General features: G+C 39.5%; 1 protein-coding gene across 7 annotated transcripts in view; it reads right to left on the bottom strand.

Annotated features, from left to right (window-relative positions):
• Gpatch8 (G-patch domain containing 8) overlaps nt 1-22,045 on the bottom strand; it is a 69,202-nt gene extending 47,157 nt beyond the window's left edge. For 2 of the 7 annotated variants that reach the window (XM_040749820.1, XM_013113307.2), the window contains exons 1-4: nt 12,041-12,121; nt 10,991-11,025; nt 4,685-4,702; nt 1,806-1,878 (exon numbers count right to left, since the gene is read on the bottom strand). Coding sequence is in view for 1 of the 7 variants with exons in the window: in XM_005070112.4 (XP_005070169.1) it covers nt 1,806-1,878; nt 12,041-12,115; nt 21,872-21,916 (193 nt within the window). In the remaining 6 variants the exon portion in view is untranslated. Of the gene's footprint in view, nt 1-1,805; nt 1,879-4,684; nt 4,703-10,990; nt 11,026-12,040; nt 12,122-21,871 lie in introns of those variants that run through there. The other 5 variants (XM_021227180.2, XM_013113308.3, XM_040749822.1 and 2 more) reach the window with 3 other exon arrangements.
• Between the last annotated feature and the right edge of the window lie 1,082 nt (nt 22,046-23,127).

The following is a 23,127-nucleotide window of genomic DNA, read 5'->3' as shown; positions in this document are numbered from 1 at the left end:
AACTACAAATAAGCTCTAATTTTCCCTTGTTTGTTTGTTTTGTCCGTTTCTGGAGCCTGTCCTGGAACTCACTTTGTAGCCCAGGCTGGTCTCACAGAGATCTGGCTGCCTCTGCTGGGATTAAAGGCATATTCCACCACACCTACCATTTCCCTTGTATTTTTAAATAAATGTACTTACCAGTTATTGAGGGTTCATTATGTGCATATTACTAATAAAAGCTAATTCATTTTTCTCAAAGACAACACCGGGTATGGTAATTCCCAATACCTGGCAATCTGAGGCAGGAAAACCAGAGGGGTTTGAGGCTACCCTGAGCTACACAATAATATGTATCTCAACAAAACAAAATAAACAAAAAACAAAACCCAGACCCTAAAGACCTTCTTTTCAAGAAAGTAAAAATTTAAAGAGGATCAAAATTCAACAGAGTTCTTTTTTTTAAAAACTTAAGATTGAAGGGTGATGGTGGTAGTTTACGCCTTCAATAGCAGCACTACACAGAGAAACCTGCCTCAAAACAAAACAAAAAAGAATTAAAAATATAAAAATAAGAATTTTAAAAGCAGGGCTATGGATGTATAACATTGGTAGAATGTTTGCCCTGCATGCACAAAACCTCCAGTTTAATCCATAACACAAACGAACCAATAGTTGTTTTTTAGTGTTTCGGTTTAGTTTTTTTGAGTGAGTCTCACCTGGTAGCCCAGGCTGACCTCAAATTCCTGGAGCGCTGGAATTACAAGCATGCACTACCACAGCTGCCTGGCAAAAGCAAGTTTACTAAATGAAAGATTCTCACACTCCCTGTTCTCTTGCTCATCAGCATTCATGTGAAGAGCCATTTTCCAAAATTCAAAAGATGTTTATTGCCACAACTATCTTCAAATCTCCTTTTATATAAGGCCCTTTATTATTAGATGCAGTTTCCCTTGTTTCTGAGATAGCATGTGCATCAAATCTGCAACCATCAATAGTTTCAACAAAGGCAGGGCTAATCCCAGCACTCGGTAGGCAGAGGCAGGCGGATCTCTGTAAGTTCGAGGACAGCCTGGTCTACAAAGCGAGTTCCAGGACAGCCTCCAAAACAATAGAGAAACCCTGTCTCAAAAAAAAAAATAGTTTCAACCATAAAGAGCTAAAATGTAAATGCAACTGGTGGCTTTCCACTAGGAAGAGCTTAAAAGCAGACGAGTTAGTGTCTGGGTTTTATCAAATGACTTGTAATTTAAGGGAAAAATACAATAGAAACTTGAAGTTATGTATTTTCCAGAGCCTGATCTAAATCTGAGAAATGTCTTCTTTTACATTCCATGCAGGTTAATTTTCCTCTCTACCACTGTATCTACTCTGATCACAAAGCAAAAGAGCCACAGGAAAGTCACCAGCTTCAGGGAGAGCTTAGAAGAAAAAGTTAAATCTGGTCCTTGAAGAATTCTTTACAATACAGTAGCCACACAAAGTATCACTGAAAGGCATAAAGAGAGTACTCTGAATAACATAGTTCCTTTCAGCACCATTATTGCCTCCATACACACACACAAAACTCAAACATGTTGGGCCATCAACATTATGAAAGGCCCTGTATGTTTTAATGACACAGCAACTTATTCTCAACAATTATTGGCAAATATAGAGGCTATACAATGACTTAAGATAAGGCTGTAAGGAAAACAAACTATTCTAAGAGGGGAAACGATGGGAGAAAGCCAAAATCTTGTCTAAAAGGACAAAAAAAACATCTAGGAACAAGATTTGCTACATAAACATTGTTTTCATTCATTTTGACAAATTTAAACACTTACCCTGAAGAGATTTTCCCAATCCCTGGCCCAGCTTCCACCCATGTTTCTGGAGTAAGCGGTGTCCAATATTATCCTGACAGACAGAACAGAAAGACAAACCAAAAATATTCCAATAATATATTCTTCCCTTCCTAGTGACATTAAAATAGGTGATGACAAGAGATAATTCTACATATATGCATGCAAAAAAGGTGCTAATAAAAGGGTAAATGTGCCCAGTAAAAGGGACATTAATGTAAAAAGAAATGCTGGCTAGTATTTTATATGGGAAGAACATATAGGGAAAAGGTCCTTTCTGATAGTGTGCTGGGCAACGTCTGTATATAACACTTTAAAACAACAAAGGGGGGAAGGAAAAAAGGGGAGAATTCACTTATGAAGTTTTAAAACTAACATTAAAAAGCATAAAATCAAGGTATTTATACAACCATATCCACCACCTAGACAGCACCACTTTAAGATTTTTTTTTAAGAAAAGAAAAGAAAATCTGCGTTGTTTAGTTATTTTGTTTATGTGTCAGGCTTTCATGATATAAAGTAAGTTGTAAGTGTAAGGCTACCCCAGCACGAGAAATGGAGACAACCACCAAATCCAGGCTAGGCTTGATTGGCTTTAATATACATAACATATAAATATAACCAGCATGCAGCCAATATTAAACTGAAAACATTGAGGTTAGTAAAACAAGAAGTTAAATTGAGTAAACAAAAAATAAAATGAGCTCAAGCACAGACTGAGTGATGCATTTCAACGTGTAGTCTAACAAAAATGCTAAGATGTTAGAATGAAACAGGCCTAGCAATAAGTCAACAGTAAAGAACCATTAGTGCATATGAGGTCAACATACATAATGTCTCATCTGGAAACAGTATTTCAATATAAATTGTATGAAAGATACTAGAAACAACAATTAAATGTCAGCTATTGCATGAAGAGTCAAGAAATCAGAACTTCCAAAGCCCTCTGTTTAATTATTTATTTTTAAAACTACTGTGAAGTAACAAAACCAAGCTATAGAATACTGAATACCAGGAAAAAAATGCTACCAATCCAGAAAAAAAGCTAAACGTTGGGCTGTAGCTCAGAGGAAGAGCAGCTGCCTAGCATACAGCAGACTGAGTACAATCCCAAGCACTACACACACATTAAAATAAATTTTTAAAAAATTCAATATGAATTTCATGTAATTTATAGAAGTCATCTGAAACCAATTAATAAAGGCTCATAAATTATGTACTTGCTTTTCTTTTTCTTTCTTCTGGTTTTTGGAGACAGGGTTTTTCTGTGGAGCTCTGGCTGTCCTGGAACTTACTCTGTAGACCAGGCTGGCCTTGAACTCAGAAATCCGCCTGCCTCCGCCTCCCAAGTACTGGGATTAAAGGCATGTATCACCACCACCCAGCTTGTTTTTATTTTTCTTTAAAGAAAATTTTCTTTCATAAGTTTAGAACAATATGCAGCTGAGTGACGGCTATTTTATTTTACTGGTGGAAGCAAGAGACTAGACTTTGATTTCTCAGGCAGGATCTCATTAGCTTAGGCTGGTCTTAGACTTGCTATATACCCAAGGTTGACCTTAAACATTGGATCCTCCTGCCTCTACTTCCCTAGGGCTGAGATTACATATATGCACCACTATACCTGGTTTATAAGTGCTGGAAAGATTGAGCCTAAAGTCTCATGCACATTAGGCAAACACTCTACCAACTGAATTGTAGGTAGCCCCCAAGACACTTCTTTTGTGTTTTTGCTTTTTCTAGATAGGTCTCACTATGTAGTCTACCAGGCTAGCCTGGAACCTGTGATATCCTGCCTCAGCCTTCCAAATATACCACAATATCTAGAGTACTTAATTTTATGGGGTTCCATGGAGTTTCAAAAAAATAAAAGGTGAAGGCAGATAATAAAAAGCTATTTTTAAAACAAAAGGAACTATTGTGATATATAGTATACACATACACACACACACATATATAGTACACTAAAAGGTCACAAGGAATTATTTTTGCTAAAAATTAAAAGAACTAGGAAACACAAGGCTGTGTGTAATCCCAAGTGATGATGCTCACACCCAACACTAAGTATGCCTAACTATTTATAAATAACATTAAAAAAAAAAAAGGCCAATCACACTGAATCACATCCGTAATCCCTGAACTGGGGAAATGGAGAACAAATGTAAATATAGGTCAGGAGTTCAAGGTCATCCTTGGCTACCTAACAAATTCTAAAACAACCTGGGCTATATGAGACAAAACAACAGAAAAGGCCTAGGAATTTAGTGCAGTTGTACCATACTTGCCTAGCAGTGTGAGGCCCAGGTTTGAGTCATATCAAGATAAAACAAAAATATATGGAAGCACAGTAAAAAAGCTCTTATTTTCCTACTAACAAAAAATGTCTATGTATGAGCACCTCTAGAAGTGACAAGAATAACAGAGTGACTATCAGAGCCTGCGGATGGACTTGATGTTGGTGGCATACTCCTAATAAGCCCAGCAACGAGGAGGTTAAGGCAGGAGGATCACCTTGAGTTCAATGACAGTAAGGACTACCCAGTGAGATCTTATCTCAAAAACAAATAAACAAAAAACACCTAAATAACTAAATAACTGTAGTTCATCACTGTTTATTCTCTTGCTATATTAATACTATAACTGCATCTGGCACAAAGATCTATGTATTAAATAACGCTGACAAAAATTGTTGTCCCTCCCCCACTTTTCTGTGATTTTTTTTCAATTCCATCTTTGGCCATGTGAGATGAGACATTATGCTGACTGTGTTATATTATGAATGCACTAAATAAACAGACAGATGAAGCAGTATGCTATTTCCAAAAGCAGTGCAAGTGGAGTGAAAGCATTTCCATACGAACCTGGCTTTAAAAACTGGGCTGTCAAAAGAACAGTTAAATGTAACACAAAGTAAGAAACTGTCCGATCACTAATGGTCGCTTTATTTTTATTTTAATTTTTTGTCTTGTTTTCAATTCACTGCTTGCAAGTAATGTATTTATTAAAGAAGACTGAAAGCATAAGTAAAATAACGAGTCAAGACCAGCTGAGAGATTCAAGAGCAGCGTGTTGTGTTGTGACTGACAACAGTGAAAGGAAAAGCAAATGTTAAAGGGAGAAAAAAGAAAAGTTTAGGGTCATACACATTAGCACTTTTACAACACCACTCAAGAGGTTTGCTGCCACCTCTGGGGAATGCTACTCATATGGAACGATAGTGGTATTACTCTTCCAAAACCTAATGCTGAACTGCTCTAACTAAATATACTTTTCTGAGTAGGAGCAGAGAATGGAATGTTTGAGGCTATAAACTACTAAACATGCCACCAAGGCCTTCTGAATAAAATAGACAACAAAACTATAGACACATCTCCCCACCAGCCTCAAGTAAATGAATTATCATCCTGTAGAAAAAAAAACAATATATTTTATTTAGGACTGTGATTCTGTGGTGTTCTCATGATAGAGTCCTATAGATGTAACAATAAAATGAAATAAAAACTTAAGTCTCCAGGGCTGGAGAGATGGCTCAATGGTTAAGAGCACTGACTGAAAGTAATACAGAGAAACCCTGTGTGTGTAGGAGGGAGGGGTGATATGATGAGCACTGACTGTTCTTCCAGAGAACCCAGGTTCAATTCCCAGCACCTACATGGCAGTTCACAACTGTCTGTAACTCCAGTTCCAGGGTACCTGACACCCATGGCAAACACCAATGCATATAAAACAAAAATAAAGAAATTAAAATAAAAACTTAAACCTCCAACAGGTACTTGTGACAGAATATAGGCAATCAGCACTAAATAACTAAATATAATTCTAAAATTGTTAACTACTGGAAAAAATATTTTGTAAAAATCAGTAACTCTGGGGGCTGGAGAGATGACTCAGTGGTTAAGAACACTAGCTGGTCTTCCAGAGGTCCTGAGTTCAATTCCCAGCAACCACATGGTGGCTCCCAACCATCTGTAATGAGATCTGATGCCCTCTTCTGGTCTGCAGGAATACAAGCAGACAGAACACTGTATACGTAATAAATAAGTAAAATAAATATTCTAAGAAAATCAGCAACTCTTACTATTTTATCGCTAAAATAATTACAAAATATTGTTTTTTTAATTAATAAAAATATAATATAACGCCAGGGCAGTGGTGGTGCATGCCTTTAATCCCAGCACTCGGGAGGCAGAAGCAGGCAGAGCTCTGAGTTAGTTCTAGGATAGCCAGAGCTGTTACACAGAGAAATTCTGTTTGGAAAAACCAAATAAAATGAATGGAAGGAAGGAAGGAAGGAAGGAAGGAAGGAAGGAAGGAAGGAAGGAAGGAAGGAAGGAAGGAAGGAAGGAAGGAAGGAAGGAAGGAAGGAAGGAAGGAAGGAAGGAAGGAAGCAAGGAAGGAAGGAAGCAAGGAAGGAAGGAAGCAAGGAAGGAAGGAAGCAAGGAAGGAAGGAAGCAAGGAAGGAAGGAAGCAAGGAAGGAAGGAAGCAAGGAAGGAAGGAAGCAAGGAAGGAAGGAAGAAGAAATGAAAGAAAGATGAGGCCAGGCATAATGGCACATGTCTGCAAGTCCAGCACTTGAAAGAGAAAAACCTAGTCTATTCAGTGAGTTCCAGGGCTATAGTATGAATTAGACTTAAAAAGACTAAGAGAGCCAGAGGTGGTGGTGCACCTTTAATCTCAGTGCTTGGAAGGCAGAGACAGGAGAATCTCTGTGAGTTATAGGACAGCATGGTCTACAGAGTGAGTTGCAGGATAGCCAAGGCTACACAGAGGAACCCTGGGGAGGGGGGAGGCAAAAAAAAAAAAAAAAAAAGTAAGAGAAAGCCAGGCATGGTGCTCTCACCTCTTTAATTCCAGCACTCAGGAGACAGAGGCAGCAGATCTCTGTGAGTTTGAGTCCAGCCTGGTCTACTAGTGAGTTCCAGGATAGCTAGAGCTACATAATAGGGAGATTTATGACAAAAAAGAAGCAAAGAAAAAACTGTGAGGTATAATGTCATATGTCTATAATCCCACTGAGGTAGAAGGAAGATCAGAGATCCAAGGTCATCCACTGGGTTCTGAAGCCAGTATAGGCTACAAGAAACTGCCTCAATAAACAACAAAAATAGCCACTTGTGGTGATTCATACCCCAAATCCCAGAACTTGGGAGGTTAAAGCAGTATTGCCCTGAGTTCAAAGCTATCTTGTGCTACATACTGGCATGGTCAATAGGGAGACAGTGTCCCAAAAAATAAAAAGAATGAGTTTTAAATTATTTTACAAAAACAAGATTTAATGTTTTTATAGTCTTTTAAAATAATGCAATTTACAATTAACAAAGATGTGTGGTGATAAACAGGCTAGGCTACTTACAATTTAAATGTACATGTAAGAATTACAAGGAGCAACTGGACAGATGGCTCATTGGTTAATAGCACTAGCTGCTTTTCCAAAGGACCCAGTTCAATTCCCAGCACCCACACGGCAGCTCACAACTGTCTGTAACTCCAAGATCTGACATCTTCACAGACACACATGCAGACAAAACAACAATATACATAAAATATAAATGAATTAAAAAAAGAATTACAAGGAATTTCTATTTTAAGCTAAGAAATATAGCAAATGAATTTTTTCTTAAGGAGCATACACAAAAACGATTTTCTACCTGATTCAGAGTTTCCAGAGTTGAGATTCAAACTGGCAGCTATATGTTCTTCAGCTGAAAATGAAGTCCTACTGAGTTCAAATGAAGCTGAGCTGACCCTTTTATTTGGGGAGGGGGACAGAATTACATCAATTGTCTTGTTATGGTTTTCTACTTCTAAAATTAAAACATAAATTAAAATTATGTATTGCCACTGAGCATTGTGGTGCACACCTTTAATCCCAGCACTTGGGAGATAGAGGAAGGCAGATCTCTGTGAGTTAAAGGACAGCCTGGTCTACAGAGCGAGTTCCAGGACAACCAAGGCTGTTACACAGAGAAACCATTCTCAAAAAACACACAAAATAAATAAATAAAATTCTGTATTACCAACATGTGTTCCTGTCTATTATGTGAGAGTTTTCAAATGGGAAGGTCTTCAAAAGCAAAAAGTGCTTTATAAGTAACCAACTATATGCTTAAAATGTAATACCAACATTAAAAAAGCAAACAAACAAAACCCTCATTAACTATTTTGGATGGTCCTCAACATTTTCATCTACTAATTGAACATGAAGTAGAAAACCTTCCTGGGAACTGCTCTCTGCTCCATGTAACTATATACCACCACAGTAAGAAGGGCCATCTGACAACAGCACCATCATGTATGATGGAAGCCTGCCAAAACACAGATAAAAATTATTTTATTGCAAGGGGCTGGCTACAAATTTTTATACTAGAAAATAGAATCTCATATCAAGAGAAAACTACACTTCTGGTATATCAATGACTAAATGAATATTACTCGCACACTCGATTTTCTTTTAGTTGACAACCACATTCAATTTATAAAATTTAGCCCATTTTCAGCAGGACAAAAATGGTCTCTTGAGTGGGTTGTAAGCTTTGCTGATTGTGTATTAGAGACTCTATAAGCAAGAACCAATGCTACCAGGTGAACCCATGCAAAGAACAAATTTGTAAAAATTCCCCAAAACAAAAATATCTATAGCTCACTACAGATGACAAATGAAGACTAGAGAGAAAAGCCATATAGTAATGCTACACCATTCAGCTCCAAGAAGCATATTGTTTATTGTGCAGTCCACATAAAGTCACTGCTAAGAGTCAAATTAGCAGTCTCACAGAGTTACATTTTGGAACTAGTGGAGTCCACAGATCTAAACAGATATGCAACATAACAAACTCCAGCTATTCAGGTACTACTAAATCCTTAGATAAGTAAATAATAAACACTGGCAACTAGAGTTTGAAAATTTAACGCTAGTTTCTAAAGCCCACTCAACCTGACAACTCCTAAAGCCAGGATTTTAATCAGTCAGGTAGAATGGAAAAACAACTACCAGATGGACAGCTGTGCTTGGTACACTGGTACAACTAGACCAATAATAGTATTTTTTCAAATCTATGATGGAAGCATTGTCTTTTGTCCAACTTTACATTCCCATTTGATTTCTCATCTTCAAACTAAGATAAAGTTCATAAAAGATTATGTATATCCTAAACAGTACCAACCAATTCTTGCATTTACAATAGCTATAACTTTAGATTACATTTAGTTTTCCAAATAGTTTAAATGTATGGAGGTCATAATTGTGGTTTGGACTTCAAAATCTCATAAGCTAACAACTTTTAAAGTTCAAACTAAAAAAGTTGTTTGCAGTAAGAATAAAAATGTTGTATTTTGTTCTTTCCATAATTCAGATAACCATATTACCTGCCAATTCTAATGTAATTTTCTTAGAAAATGGTTTACTCTTGACCAGAAGGATATTTTATTAGTTGCAATAAAGGAAAATAAAATTTTATAGTAAATATATCAGATACTTTATGAATCTTAGATTTTGTTTTTAACATTTACCTATTAAAACTGAGTAACTATCATTTCTCTAACGAATCCAGACTTCAGAAGTTTGCTTAATGTATAATTTATTAGCATCTTTTGAATCTCATTTCATTTTTTTGCTGGTTTGTATCAAATATGCTCTATTATGAAACAAATAGCCTTAATTCCATACTCATAAAAGCCCTTTATACAAGCATATTCTTGACACAAACCTGTGCAGACCTCCACAGTTATCAGCTGCTGCAGACTGCCTTTTTTACTTATTTAAATGACTACAATTTTAGCTCCTGCAACGATCTGTAGACTCCCAAAGCTGTGTATTCCCAGCCACTTTTGAGTTGCATGCTGTAGCAAAACAGTCAGCACCTCTCAAGATATTGCTGCAGAGAAAGATTTTATTCAGCAGAGGATTTCTGTGTTAGAAGCAACATATTCCCCCTTAGAACAAAACAGCAAGATAGCCAGCCAGCCCTGTGAGTAAATGTATTATCTGGTGGGCATTCAGATGATTGTGGACTTTTCCCTTTGGATGAGAAGGAACACTGCCTACTTCGATATCAATCATGTAAGAGTTCTTTGAAAACTTCAAGTGTTATTTCCAAATGATTAGGTAGCAGTAAAGAGTCTCTTTATTTTCTGGGCCCCACTTTTCTTTTTTTGAGTCCTACTTCTATTTAACATAATGCACCCTACAAAAGTCTGCTTACTGTTACTTAAACTACCAACTCACAGTTAATGTGTATGTGTATGGGTTCCAAGAATAATTCTTCATTACAAGTATGACTTAATATAACTTATACATCTTTGACCATATTTATTTTAAAAGTAAAGATGTAGTCTGAGTACAACATCATCTGCTATTTTTAAATGGAGAAGATCAACATTATCAACAAGACTTAAGCCGATTCTACTTTTACTGAGATTACTGGACAATGATTACATAAGCAGATTGTCTTATCACAATGCTTTGAGAATCATGTCCAAGAAAAAAATCCTGGGCACTGTGAGGAAACAGTATCATTAGTCTCATGTCACAGGAATGAATTTTTAAAAATTGTAATGTGGCCTACACAGGATTTAAAAGTGCTAAATGTCAATGCTTTAAAAAAAAATATTGAGTACAGTGACAATGAACCAGGCTACAGATTCAGGCTACACTTCCTGATACTGACAAGTCAAAGTGCTCAACAGAAATAGCTTATTCATGTGCCTCACAAAATACAGTACTGAGAAGTTGTTACTAATGATTTGCTCTTAAAATTCTGACACAAGGAAATATTTAAAATGGAAACCCAAATTATTTTCAAGTACAAGTCATATCTTGCCTATGGATTTCATTATAAGATTCTGCCTGATAATAATCTCTGCTACAGAACAAGGCACACATCTTGGTGGGTTTTAACTTAACAAAATGGGCGTGGCATTTTAATCTTATGTTAAAATATAGGACTGGATTTTCAGCACATTATCAGATATGAACTCTCCCTCTGCAGCATTATCACATGCGTCATCATTTACTGCCATGCCTAGTCTAGCATCATGCCAGCACATTAAGACAGAAAGTACTATATGCAGTGTTCACTGGACCAGAGAGACAGAAATAAGAAGGGAGGTGGGGGAGAAAGAAACCCTAGAGAAGAAATTAAAAAAAGGCAGACCGTGCAATACAAACCAGATCATGGCTGCTTAGCTAATATGGGCCAACTGCTGTGGAAGAAAAATGTCGAACACCCCAAGTTGTGTAAATTTCTATAAACATCTAAACACACACACAAACACACACAACACCAACCTAATTAGGAACATAAATATATGTTGATCCTTTACTATGTTATAGTTTTGAGAACAAAAGCTAAAGTATCTACACTTTCTAAACCGCCTTGTTATCTCACAAAAGGAAAAAGGAAGCTAGTGTTTCTAACAGGGAGGGGGAATCTATCTTGAGTGATTACAAAATTAGGACTCCCTTTTTGACCTTTTATCTGTTCAACCTTTACCAATGCTTCAATGAAATCCTTTCAAGTATGTACATGTAAGCACAAATTTAAAGTACTGACAATAACAAGTTTAGACACTTTAACAATGGATAGTTATTTTAAAATAATGTTTTATTTTTTAAATGCTCAAAACTTAAGACTTTTTAAAAATTAAGAGGCAGAAAATAAATCTTGTTCTGTGACTTAGTATCATTGATGTCGTAGATTAAGAAGTGTAAAAGGGCAAAAATACCTAACTTTTTGAGCTGAGAAGCAAAACAAAACAAAACAAAAACCCACCAGACATTTCTTAAGCAACAGAGACCAAGCTTACCATGTCTCACAAGGGTCTAATAGTTTGCTACTTCTTAACTGTTTCTACTGAAACATTTCACATATGACTATACTGCCCAGAAAAGGTATTAAAGGATCAAAATACATTTTACTCCTTTATTCAATTTACAAAAACACTACACCCAACTTTCTATCTTTATCAAAGCTTAATATGGACCAAAATGACATTTTTTTCCACTAAATCCTTACTTTTTTCCTCTGTGTTTTACAATAATTTTCCAACATTATTAAATCACATCCAAAATTCCACCTGATTACTTTGGGGCATGCAAGAAAATGGCTCTAGACTGTACTATTAGTTCTACATAAGTTTAATTTCACTCACATCAAGTAACACACAAGCTCTACCTAGCTAACTAGCTAAGACCCAAAATATGCACGGGTCATCTTACCGATTCTATAGGCTTGTCAAGGGATGCTTGTTCAATCTCCAAGTGTCCTTCTTCATACTGATCAAAGTGATTACCCTGGAAAAAAAACACTGCCATTATTTTTCAAAAGTATTAAAGTGACTTGTAGCCAACTACAAGTTATTTTTAATATTTTTTCAGTAGAAAACCAAAATTGTACCACAAATTAAGACTCTTAAAAAAATTTAAGGCCCAGTGAGATGGCTCTAGACTGTAAAGGCATGTGCCACCAAACCTGACCACCTGCGTTTGATCCCACATGGTGGAAAAGAACCTACTTCAGTCAAGCTGTCCTCTGACAGGCAAACATGTGCCATGAAACACACAAACCCCACATACTGCCAAATAAATAAATATAATTTTTTAAAACTTGCCACCAGATGATTCAGCTCAGTTTGAGGTCCTAGGTTCAATCATGGGGGACAGGAGGTATGCACTCACCCATAAACAGTTCAGGACAGGAAAGATGGCTCAGAAAGTTCAGTCTTGCTACCCAAGTATGCAAGCCTGATAACCTGAGTTTGATCCCCAGAACCCATATGGAGATGGAAAGAAAGGACTCCATAAAGTTATCTGATGACCTCCACATGAAAGCTATGTCATGTGAGCCTGCACATACAAACAAACTCTTTACTAAAATTTAGAGGTTAATTTGTTGCAGGATATTTGATCACACTGTGAAACTCCAAAATTGGGGGCAGAGCCGGTGACTAGTTGACAAGAATTAGTCATACAGAGTACAGAGGACCCAAGATAGGTAGACAAACAGGAAGAAGTAGAACTTAGAGATTCTTGGGCCTTTTTGGTTTGGGATGGAGACACTTTCTTGCTGAATCTCTAGCCAAAAAAGAAGGTCAGCTGGTTGCTTATCATGTTCTCTGACCTAACAAGTTTTAACTGATTCCCGAGTCTTTATTGGTAAATAGAACGACTCATAAAAACACCAATAAGTCACTGATAAAAGAAGTTACTTAGCAGGCCTGGCACACACCTTTGATTCTAATACTTAGGAGGCAGAAGCAGATAGATCTTGGAGTTCAAGGCCAGAGTGAATTCCAGGAGAGCAGGGCCACACAGACAAATCCTGTCTCAAACAACCAAGGTATGTGTGTGTGGGGGGGGGGGGGTGCCTAGTATGCACAAGACCCTAAGCTCAACCATCAGCATGGGAAAATAAAAAAATAAAATAAAATAAAAAAAAGGAAGAAACAGTGAAGAGAAGGCAGGCAAGAAAACAAAATGAAAAAACCTTAAGAGTTCATGTCTGGAGCTGCAGACTTTATGCTCTAGAAAGTCAGTCATAGCTAGGTATGGGGGAGCACATCTGTAATCCAGGGCAGAGAGAGAGGCAGAAGAATTAATAGTTCACCCCATCATCCTAGACAGGGATACACAGCAACCCTATGCAAAACAAAACATCACAACAGAGGAACACAGAAAAGTCGTATCATACTTAGTTGCCAGCATTGCTTTTTGTGGATGATTTGATATGCTGAGAGAGAAATGTGCCATACACTGTTATATGTAAGCATAGTCAAGCAATTTGTCATTGTAACAAGACAAAGTAGTTCTGATTTCTAGGAAGTTATCTCTAATTGTAGGTTTTTTTTTTCTCAGACCTACCTGCTTCATTAGGAAAGAATAATTCATAATAAAGCATTAAATCAAATATTATACGGGGGAAATTACTTTAGCTGTGTCAAAAGTGTGTTATATTTGTTTTGAGTTTTTTGTTGTTATTTTGTTTTTTTGAGAGAGGGTTTCTCAGTAGCTATGGAGTCAGTCCTGGAACTTGCTCTGTAGACAGACAGGCTGGCCTGAATAATGTGGAATAATGTTCTTGTTCACTGTAAAGATTTGTCACTCATATTGGTTTAACAAAACACTAATTGGCCAGTAGCCAGGCAGGAAAAATAGGCTGGGCAACCAGATTAGAATTCTGGGAAGAGGAAAGACAGAGACAAGTCACCAGCCAGACACAGAGGAAACAAGACGAGAATGCCTTACTGAGAAAAAGTATCAAGCCACATGGCTAAACACAGATAAGAATTATGGGTTAATTTAAATTGTAAGAGTTTGTTAGTAATATGCCTGATACGCCAAACAGTTTAGAATTTATATAAACATCTGTGTGTTTATTTGGCACTAAAGGACTTGGGGACCAAGCAGGACAGAAATCTCCATCTACACTTGAACTCACAGAGACCCACCTGCCTCTGGCCCAAGTGCTGGGATTAAAGGTGTGCACTTCACCAAGGCAAAAGTTACTAGGTTAATGGAGCCTAAGCTAGGCCAAGCATTCAAAACTAACAAGTTTCCTTGTCATGATTTGGGAGCTGGTTGGTGGCCCAATAGAAAAAGTCAGGCTTCCCAGCAAGTGCACAAACTGTATTGCTGGCCTAGGCTTAAGTTTCTGATGAATGCTCATATCAATTATTAACAAGGCTGTAAACATCTGACTTTTTTCCATCTACATGAGGTGTGAGCCAAGTTTAAATTGATTTTAATTTTGACAAGCCTCTTAGTCTACCTTGAACTTGACTTTGGCTAGTGAGTATATTACACAGATGCCACCGTCTTTCCCCGCTCTCACCAGCTAAAATGACAGGGTTTCTCTGTGTAACAGCCCTATCTGTCCTGTAACTTGCTTTGTAGACCAGGCTGGCCTCAAACTCAGAGATCCCCCTGACTCTGCCTCCCTAGTACAGGGATCAAAGGAGTGCTCCGACATGCCTGGCATTTGTTTGCTTTTTGAGACAGGCAGTCCTTGGACTCACTATAAGGAGCTGAGGGTGACACTGAACTTCTGATCTTCTTGTACCCATGTCCCAAGAGCTGAGGCCACTGATATACACTGCCACACCCAGCTTTATCTTTTCTACTCCATTTATCAACACTCCTTGGAGACTGTCTAATGCCTCTGAGCAAACTTAGTACTGTGGCACCACCTCACAATTCAAACAACATACTTACCTGTAATTAGGATGTTTTTTACTACTATTACATTTATTAGAGTGTGCACATTTGTGTCATGCCACACATGCTGAAGTCAGAGGACAACTTGTGAGAGTCAGTTCTCTTCTCCTACTATGTGGGTCCTATAGATTGAGCTGAGGTTTTTGGTGGCAAGCACCTTTAACCACTGAGCTATTTGCTGACCTCAATTTGGACTTCAAATTCAAACCATATAATGATGTCAGGGTTATAGGTATAGCTCAGTTGAAAAGAATGTTTGACAAATATGCACAAAGCTCTGGGTTCAATCTCCAACATCACATAGACCAGTTTTTTGGTGGCACCAGCAATCCCAGCACTTAGGAGGCAGAGGCAGGAGGACCAAAAATTCAAAATCATCCTTGACTACATATCAAGTTCAAGGCCAGTTTGGGATATATGAGACTGTCTCAAAACAAAAAGTTATAAAAGGATTTTGTTTCTACCTTCCAGGGAGGGAGGGAGGGAGGGAGGGAGGGAGGGAGGGAGGGAGGGAGGGAGGAGAAAAACAGAGAAGGCAGTAAGTGATTCCCATAACCACATGGTAAAGGAAAAAACTATGAAAATTGTCCCCTGACCCCCACAAGCACACAGGAGCACTCACAGCTCACACTGGCCTTGAACTACACAGTGAAACTCTGCCTCAAAAAATTTAAATAAATAAAAAAATAAATAAATGAATTTTGGTGGGAGGATGGTGTTGGAAAGAATTGTGGTTTCAAGGCTACATATGATTGTGCATTTAGTTTGTTTCACCGAAGTGTAGAAATCCAAGAATGGATTTAGACTAGTATACTATTAGTCTGATCCTTATTTCAAGACTGTTCTTATATGATCAAAATCAGAGAAAAACATGTTGTATTTTTTTCTCTTTCTCTTTTTGTCTGTGTCTTGAGTGAAATTGTTGAGACAAGGCCTTTATTGCCTAGCAGTGTGTTTTTGTTGTCTTGTTACAAAATTCTCATTAGAATATTGTAGAGGAGTTCTTTCATTATATTTTCTCAGCTCTGGTCCCTTCCCTTCCCCTTCTCCTTTCCCTTTTCTGCTGTTTTTGTATCTTGAGATAGGGCTTTTGTAGTCCAGGCTGGTCCTAATCTCTAAATTCCCCCTTCCTTTGCCACTTGAATTGAGTGCTAGGATTAGAGACAGATGCCGCCATACCTAGCTTCTTAGGTCTTTTCTGGTTGGTTGGTTGGTTGGTTGGTTGGTTGGTTGGTTGGTTTTTTGTTTTTCTTCCCTGGAGACAGGGTTTCTCTGTGTAGCCATGGCTGTCCTGGAACTTGCTTTGTAGACCAAGATGACCCTACACTCAGAGATCTACCTGCCTCTGCCTCCTGACTACTGGGATTAAAGGCATGCACCACCACCACCACCACCACCACCACCCAGCTTCTGTTAATTTCTAAAATTTCAACATAAAATGATGCCATTAATATCCAGAATGTCCTATGATTGCGCTGGGAAAAATTAATTAATTAATAAAAAAGAGAAAAAATCCAAAACATCCAGTTTTCTCTCTGTCTCCCCGCCCCCCATTCCCCCTTTTGAAACAGGGTTTGTGTAGCTCTGGCTGTCCTGGAACTAGCTCTGTAGACCAGACTGACCTTGAGCTTAGACATTTGCCTGTCTGCCTTCTGAAGGCTGGGATTAAAGACATGTTCTACCATTGTCCAGCCAGGTTTTCTTTTTCAAGGATAGTTTTTTTTTTCTTCTCCCTCTTGATACATTAGTAAAATTTATTTATTTGGAATATGTAAAGAAGAAGCCAGGAATAGTCTTATTATTTGGTGACAAAGGAGGATTGCATTTGTTCATAGATTAAATATGACTCTGTCTTGTATGGTTCTATCTGCTTCATGCTTCTTTTTAAAAATTTGAGGTTTAGTGGGATAGGGTGTGGTGGCACATATATTTAATTCTAGCTTTTCAGATGCAAAGGCAGGTGGGTTCAGGGTGTTTAAAAAAAACACAGTATTTGTTGTGTTTACACAGATGAGCGTGAGCAGGCTGGGTCTGCTCAGTAAACACCAGGCTCCCAAACCGCTCCCTCACCTCTAAGCCCAGCACTAAGGAAGAGAGGGGGTCTAGGCCCTGTTCCTATCCCCTAGTACTGAACCAGCATAGGCCATGACAATATGACTTCAACGATTTATCTAATGGTCTCAGCAGCCTCAGGTTAACTGGCTCCAGAATGAGGTGCACAAATACCAGCCCAAACTGAAACACAGACTACATTGCCAGATTATGTTCAGTTCCTAGGAAAATCCAAAATCAAGCATAATGGTCCTTGTTGCCAAAATTGTCTATGTGAGTTTGACCCGAGACCAACACAGTGGAGAGAACTAACTCTCACAAATTGTCCTCTGACCTTCACACATGCAATATGGGCATCTGGGTGCCTACACAAATGCACACACACACAAACAGATGTAATAACTGCAAAAATAGGAAAAATTAGCCCTACCAATAAATATAAAAAAGCAAAGTATAAAACAGTAAGGGATGAGGGGGGTTTGGAGAGATGGCTCAGAGGTTAAGAACACTGACTGCTCTTAGAGGTCCTGAGTTCAATTCCCAGCAACCACATGGTGACTCACAACTATCTGTGATGAGATCTGGTGTCCTCTTCTGATATGCAGGCAGAACACTGTATACATAATAAACAAATAAATCTTAAAAAAAAAAAAACAGTAAGGGATGACACCCAACATCAAACTCTGGCTTCCACAGTCCAAACGTAAGTATGTGCACAAGCACACTTAAACACGTGCACACACATACACTTGTATACACATAAGCAGTTTGTACAAGATAGAAAAAAAATAGGATCTATTTGGATTTAAAAAAAAAAGAAACCCGGATATTTGTGGGCAATTAGTAATAATTTATTACCGATTTTTTTTTTGAGACAGGGCCTCTCTGTATTGCTTTGGAGGTTGTCCTGGAATTCACAGAGATCCACCTGCCTCTGCCTCCCGAGTGCTGGAATTAAAGGAATGCGCCACTGAAGCCTGGCAGATTTTTTTTAAAATAAAAATTATTCTTACCAGGTTGGTGGTGCACACCTTTAATCCCACCACTAGAGGCAGAGACAGGCGGATCTCTATGAGTTCCAGGTCAGCCAAGACTACACAGTAAAACCTTGTCCCTAAAAAACTTAAAAAATAGGTCAGGTGTTGGTGGTGCATGCCTTTAATCCCAGCACTCGGGAGGCAGAGGCAGAGGCAAGCTGATCTCTGTGAGTTGAAGGCCAGCCTGGTGCCATGATAGGCTCCAAAACTACACAGAGAAACCCTGTTTGGAACCCCCCCCCAAAAAAACTTTTTTAAATAATAAACTAAAAAAAAACTTAAAATAACCTGGAGGCTCATACCTTTAATCCCAGCACTAGGGAGGCAGAGGTGGGAGGATCAGGAGTTCATGGCCATCCTGGGCTGCATAGTGAATTTGAGGCCAGCCTGTGCTACATGAGACACAAGCCCTGACCCTGAGAGAGAAACAAAACAAAACAAAACCTGAAACATAACAATGTATCCTTAATGACAGTGAAATTTATCACAGTCAGAAGCCTGCCCAGAAGCCCTGAACAAAACAGCACATCCTTTTTCAAAAATAAAACTGGATGCTGGGCAGAGGTGGGGCATGCATTTAATCCCAGCGCTCCGGAGGCAGAGGCAGGTGGCTCTCTGTGAGTTCAAGGCCAGCCTGGTCTACTTAGCTAGTTCTAGGACAGCCTCCAAAACAATACAGAGAAACCCTTAAAAACCAAACAAACAAACAAAACAGCCTCCACTCACAGAGCATCTTACTATGTTTCATTCCTTGTTCAATGGCTTTAAACCAAAGGACATTATTGACAGTCAATCAATGTTCTTTTCTTTTATTAAAACACCCAGAGATAAATACACTGACTAGTCTCATTTGATTATTTTTATTATTACTATTATTACTACCTAGTACTAAGGATCAAACCCAAGGCCCTTCACATATTAGGCAAGTACTTTACCACTAAAGCTTATTATACCCTCAGCCATTAAGGGTTTTTTTTTTGTTGGTTTTTTTGACAGGGTTTCCCTTTGTAGCCCTGGCTGTCCCAGAACTCACTCTGTAGACCAGGCTGGCCTCAAACTTAAAATCAGCCTGACTCCACTCTTAAGTATTTTTAAAGGAATTTTTAAAAAAGAAATGATGGCATAATAATTTATTGGGAATGTAACTCTCCAGTTTTGAACCTGCTACATACACACATTATATACACATACATACATACATACATACATACATGCATACATACATACATACAGAGAGAGAGAAGGGGGGAAGAAAGAATGAATGCAACTTAAAAAAAATTTGGGGAGGCAAAGGAAGGCGAATCTCTGTGAGTTTGAGGCCAGCCTGTTATACAGAGCGAGTTCCAGGACAGCCAGTGCTGTTACACAGAGAAACCTTATCTAGGAGAAAAACAAATTCCCTTTCTGAATTGGTGATTTAACTCTGGGGTACAGTGTTTGCCTACTGCCATGCACAAAACCCTGTGTGTGGAAGGAAGCACCGGTAAGCCAGCCCAGCACGGCTGAAGCAGGGAAGTCGTAAGTCAAGGTCATCCGTGGCTATATTGCAGACTTAAGGCTTGTGTAGTATACATGAACATGGGCTCAAAAAAAATTCCATTCCCAATATTCCCTTTATGCAAAATGCTAGGACATTCAAATTTTTAAGTGGGTTATGTCAGAGCAAGTGTAGAAAGTACAGTTTAAAATGTAGTCATGTCAAGGAACTTTGAGGCATCTATTTTTGATTTTTAAAAAGGTTTTATTGTATTAATTTCATAAGGGATGTCAGAGAACAACTTTCAGGATATGATTTGGTTCTTTCCTTCCACTTCTAGATCCCAAGAATCTAACTCAGGTCGTGATACTTGTTGGCAAATACCTTAAGTTCCTGAACCACCACCATAGCTGCTATTTTTAAATTTTTTAATTTCTTCTTCCTCTTCCTTTTTCAACCACCTAAAATCAGATGTTTTTGAGTTCTTAAATGAAAGTTGTTTATTATTCTCTTGTGTATGTTATGGGAGGGTGGGAAGACATCTTCCTGGAGTTGGTCTCTCCTCCCACCTTCTAGGATCAAACTGAGACTGTCAGGCCTGTGTGTGGGGCAAGGGTCTTTAACCCACTGAGCCATCTCACTGGTCCATAAAACCAGATTTTACATGAACTCAACTAGAGCATCAAAACGTGTTCCTATTAGTTTCTAAGCACTCACATTCTGATACCCAGTTTTCAAAATTTTCATTCAAAATCCTCTTTGATCCTGATGAAATAGCTGAGGGCCATTTTTCCTCAAAACTTAACTGTCCACACTCCCTGGTTTCAATTTTATTAGGGCACCTTGAAATTCTCAACTCTGAAAAGCATTCAAAGTATGTATATCTCCTTAAATAATTTTAAGTTAATAAGATTAACAAAACTCATGCACTTTGCACATGCTTTACAGGGCTTAAAAAAAAGAAAAAAGAAACATCGTCTCTGGTATCAAACGTCCAAACTGAACTGCCTCAAACTTCTGTGGCCCTGCGACACTCTTAAAACACCTTGAGATGCTGTGTGGTGCTGCAGCCTACACAGCAGGCACATGACCACAAGGGTTTTTCAGCAACCTCCAAATTCCTTACTGCTGCAAAACTTCTCCTAGCGTTCTGCACAGTGTTGATTTTAAAAACTGTTCAATTGTTTTGTCTACCTACCAACCCAATCACCTCCAAGAATTCAAACCCTTCAAACCTGCCTTCAGACACCCAGCTACAGTAGTCCTGTGCTGCTTAGAGTAAGCTCAAAGGAATAAAAACTTGAGTTCTGAGGCTCATCCCTTGACCCAAATTGCTGTTGCCAGGAGATGCGGTAGTAATGCAGTGATTTGCATCTCTGAGGATGTATTTTACGTAGAAATAGCCAAAGGCTACTAAATCCTTTATAGTTCCAATTATTTCTGCAGTAACAATTTCAACAGCTAAAAGACGAATTATTCTAATTCGGCCTTGGTCCCCCCCCACACACACACACAAATGCCTGCCATTGCAAGGACATCTTTTCCAGATCAACATTTGCAAATAAAGAAAAATGAAGGTTTAGGCACGAGTTATCTCACGCTTGAAAAGACCATTATTATGCTCCTTACAAATCTTGGTAGGATTCGAAGTTAAGTTTACACCAGTCCACAGTCCTAATACCTTACTGTTTCCCAAGCCCAATTAACGGCCTGAAAACAACAGCAGTATTTATGCCCAGAGAAAGCTCAATGCTCGCCTAAACAAAAAGGCGTCTGATAAGTAAGGGTACCCCTTTCCAGGGCGAGGACAAGGTTACAGAGACGATAAAGGGTTTGTTTATCACGATGAGGAAAAAGGAGCAAAGACTCCCACTATGATCGGGGCGAGCAAAATCCAAGGGTTCGGAAGCCCTGGCCTGAAAACCACTGGCCCCAAGCCTTCCCAACCTCAGCCCTGTCCCTGAGGGCCAGCCCTGCGCCTGCACAGGCCCCCGAGCCAACCAAAGCGCAGCCCCAACAAAGCACCCCGCTGGGGAGCCAGGAGCCAAACAGGAGGAGCCCCGCGTTCAGGGGACGAAGCGAAGGGGATGAAGCCGGAGACGCGGCCTCATCTCAGGCTGGGAGGCCCCTAGAGAAATGAGAGGCAGAAAAGAGAACCGGTTTGCAAGGCGGAGCAGAGCGCTGGAGGACAGAGAGCCGAGAGGCCGGGAAGGAGGAGGCCCCGGGCTCGCTGCGAGCCCTCCGGGGGTCCTCGGCGACGCCCGTGTTTACCTGAAAGTCTCTGTCCTCGTTGAAGCGGGAGAAGCGGTCCGCCATTTTGCCGCCTTCACTCCTCCTCAGGACGAGGCTCTCCGGTTCGCTCCTTCCCTCCCGCGACACCCGCCCCCTCCCTGCTTCCACGCCTCCTCCCACGCCCACCGGGCGCGCGCAGCTGGAGGGGGGGCAGGTTAGGAGGGAGGGTGGGAGGGAGGAAGGAAGGGAGGGAGCAAGAATGCGTCCCGACGGGAATGCCGAAGGCGCAGGCGCTCTGCGGGCCCGGAGGCGGAACCTTCGCTCACCACCCTGTTTCGCGCAAGGCCCGGAGCGACCCTAGCGGGCCGCGCGTGCGCACTTGCTCCAGAGCGCCACAAGCGCTTCCGGAGGGAAAGATCAGCGGGGCAGGGCTTGTGGGCTTTGGGGAGTGTCCGCTTGCTCGCTTAATGGTGTTTAGTAGTCTTTCTTCTGCTCCGGTTTACGATTGAGACCATCCTGTATTTGCCAAATAATAGTATACATTAGCATGAAATACGATTTTAGAGCCAGAGTACTTTAAGTGTTTTTGTTGGTTTTGGATAGGGTTTCCTGTAGCCCAGGCTGGACTCCATCCAGCTCTCTATGTAGCCGAGGTTCGACTCCCAAGTCCAAGGAGAGTACTTTTTTTAAATTGACACATAATAAGATTACTTGAGAGGAGGGGGAAAAGAAATCTCTCTTCTCATAGGACTTCCATTCCAGGAGGGAAGCCAGATAATCAGTAAAACGACTTAATACTTGTAAATATTAGCAAGTGTCAAAGACTAAAACTAGATACAGCCTCAATTGAGGCTGAAGGAGGAAGATCAGAAGCTCAGACTCATCCTTGGCTACATGGGGAGTTCAAAGCCAGCCTGGACGGCACAGGGCCTTGCCTCGGCAAAATCTAGTGAAACTGCAGGGAGAGACACTTTCATGGAAAGGACGCTTATCTCAAAGTTGCCTATAAATCAAGGCATAACAAGGGATCCACAACCTTGGAGAAAAGATAACACATGTGTACAAAGAGCTTGACTTTTTTTTTCTTGTTTCCACCTCCATATATGTTTGAGGCTCATGTATGAGTTAGTTGTTGGATCCCTTGAGACTAGAGTTACAGACAGTTAGGAACCATCTTGTGTTTCCTCTGCAAGAGGAAAAGTGCTTTTACCTGCTTAGCCACCACTCCAGCTCCTGTTTTAATGGAGGGGGCGCTTATTTAATTTTATTAGACTTATTCATTTTACTTTATGTGT

Source organism: Mesocricetus auratus, unplaced genomic scaffold, assembly GCF_017639785.1.
Source record: "Mesocricetus auratus isolate SY011 unplaced genomic scaffold, BCM_Maur_2.0 Super-Scaffold_100007, whole genome shotgun sequence".
Classification (NCBI taxonomy): domain Eukaryota; kingdom Metazoa; phylum Chordata; class Mammalia; order Rodentia; family Cricetidae; genus Mesocricetus; species Mesocricetus auratus.
Note: the sequence above shows the minus strand (reverse complement) of the source record. Positions and strands in the feature narration are given on the sequence as shown.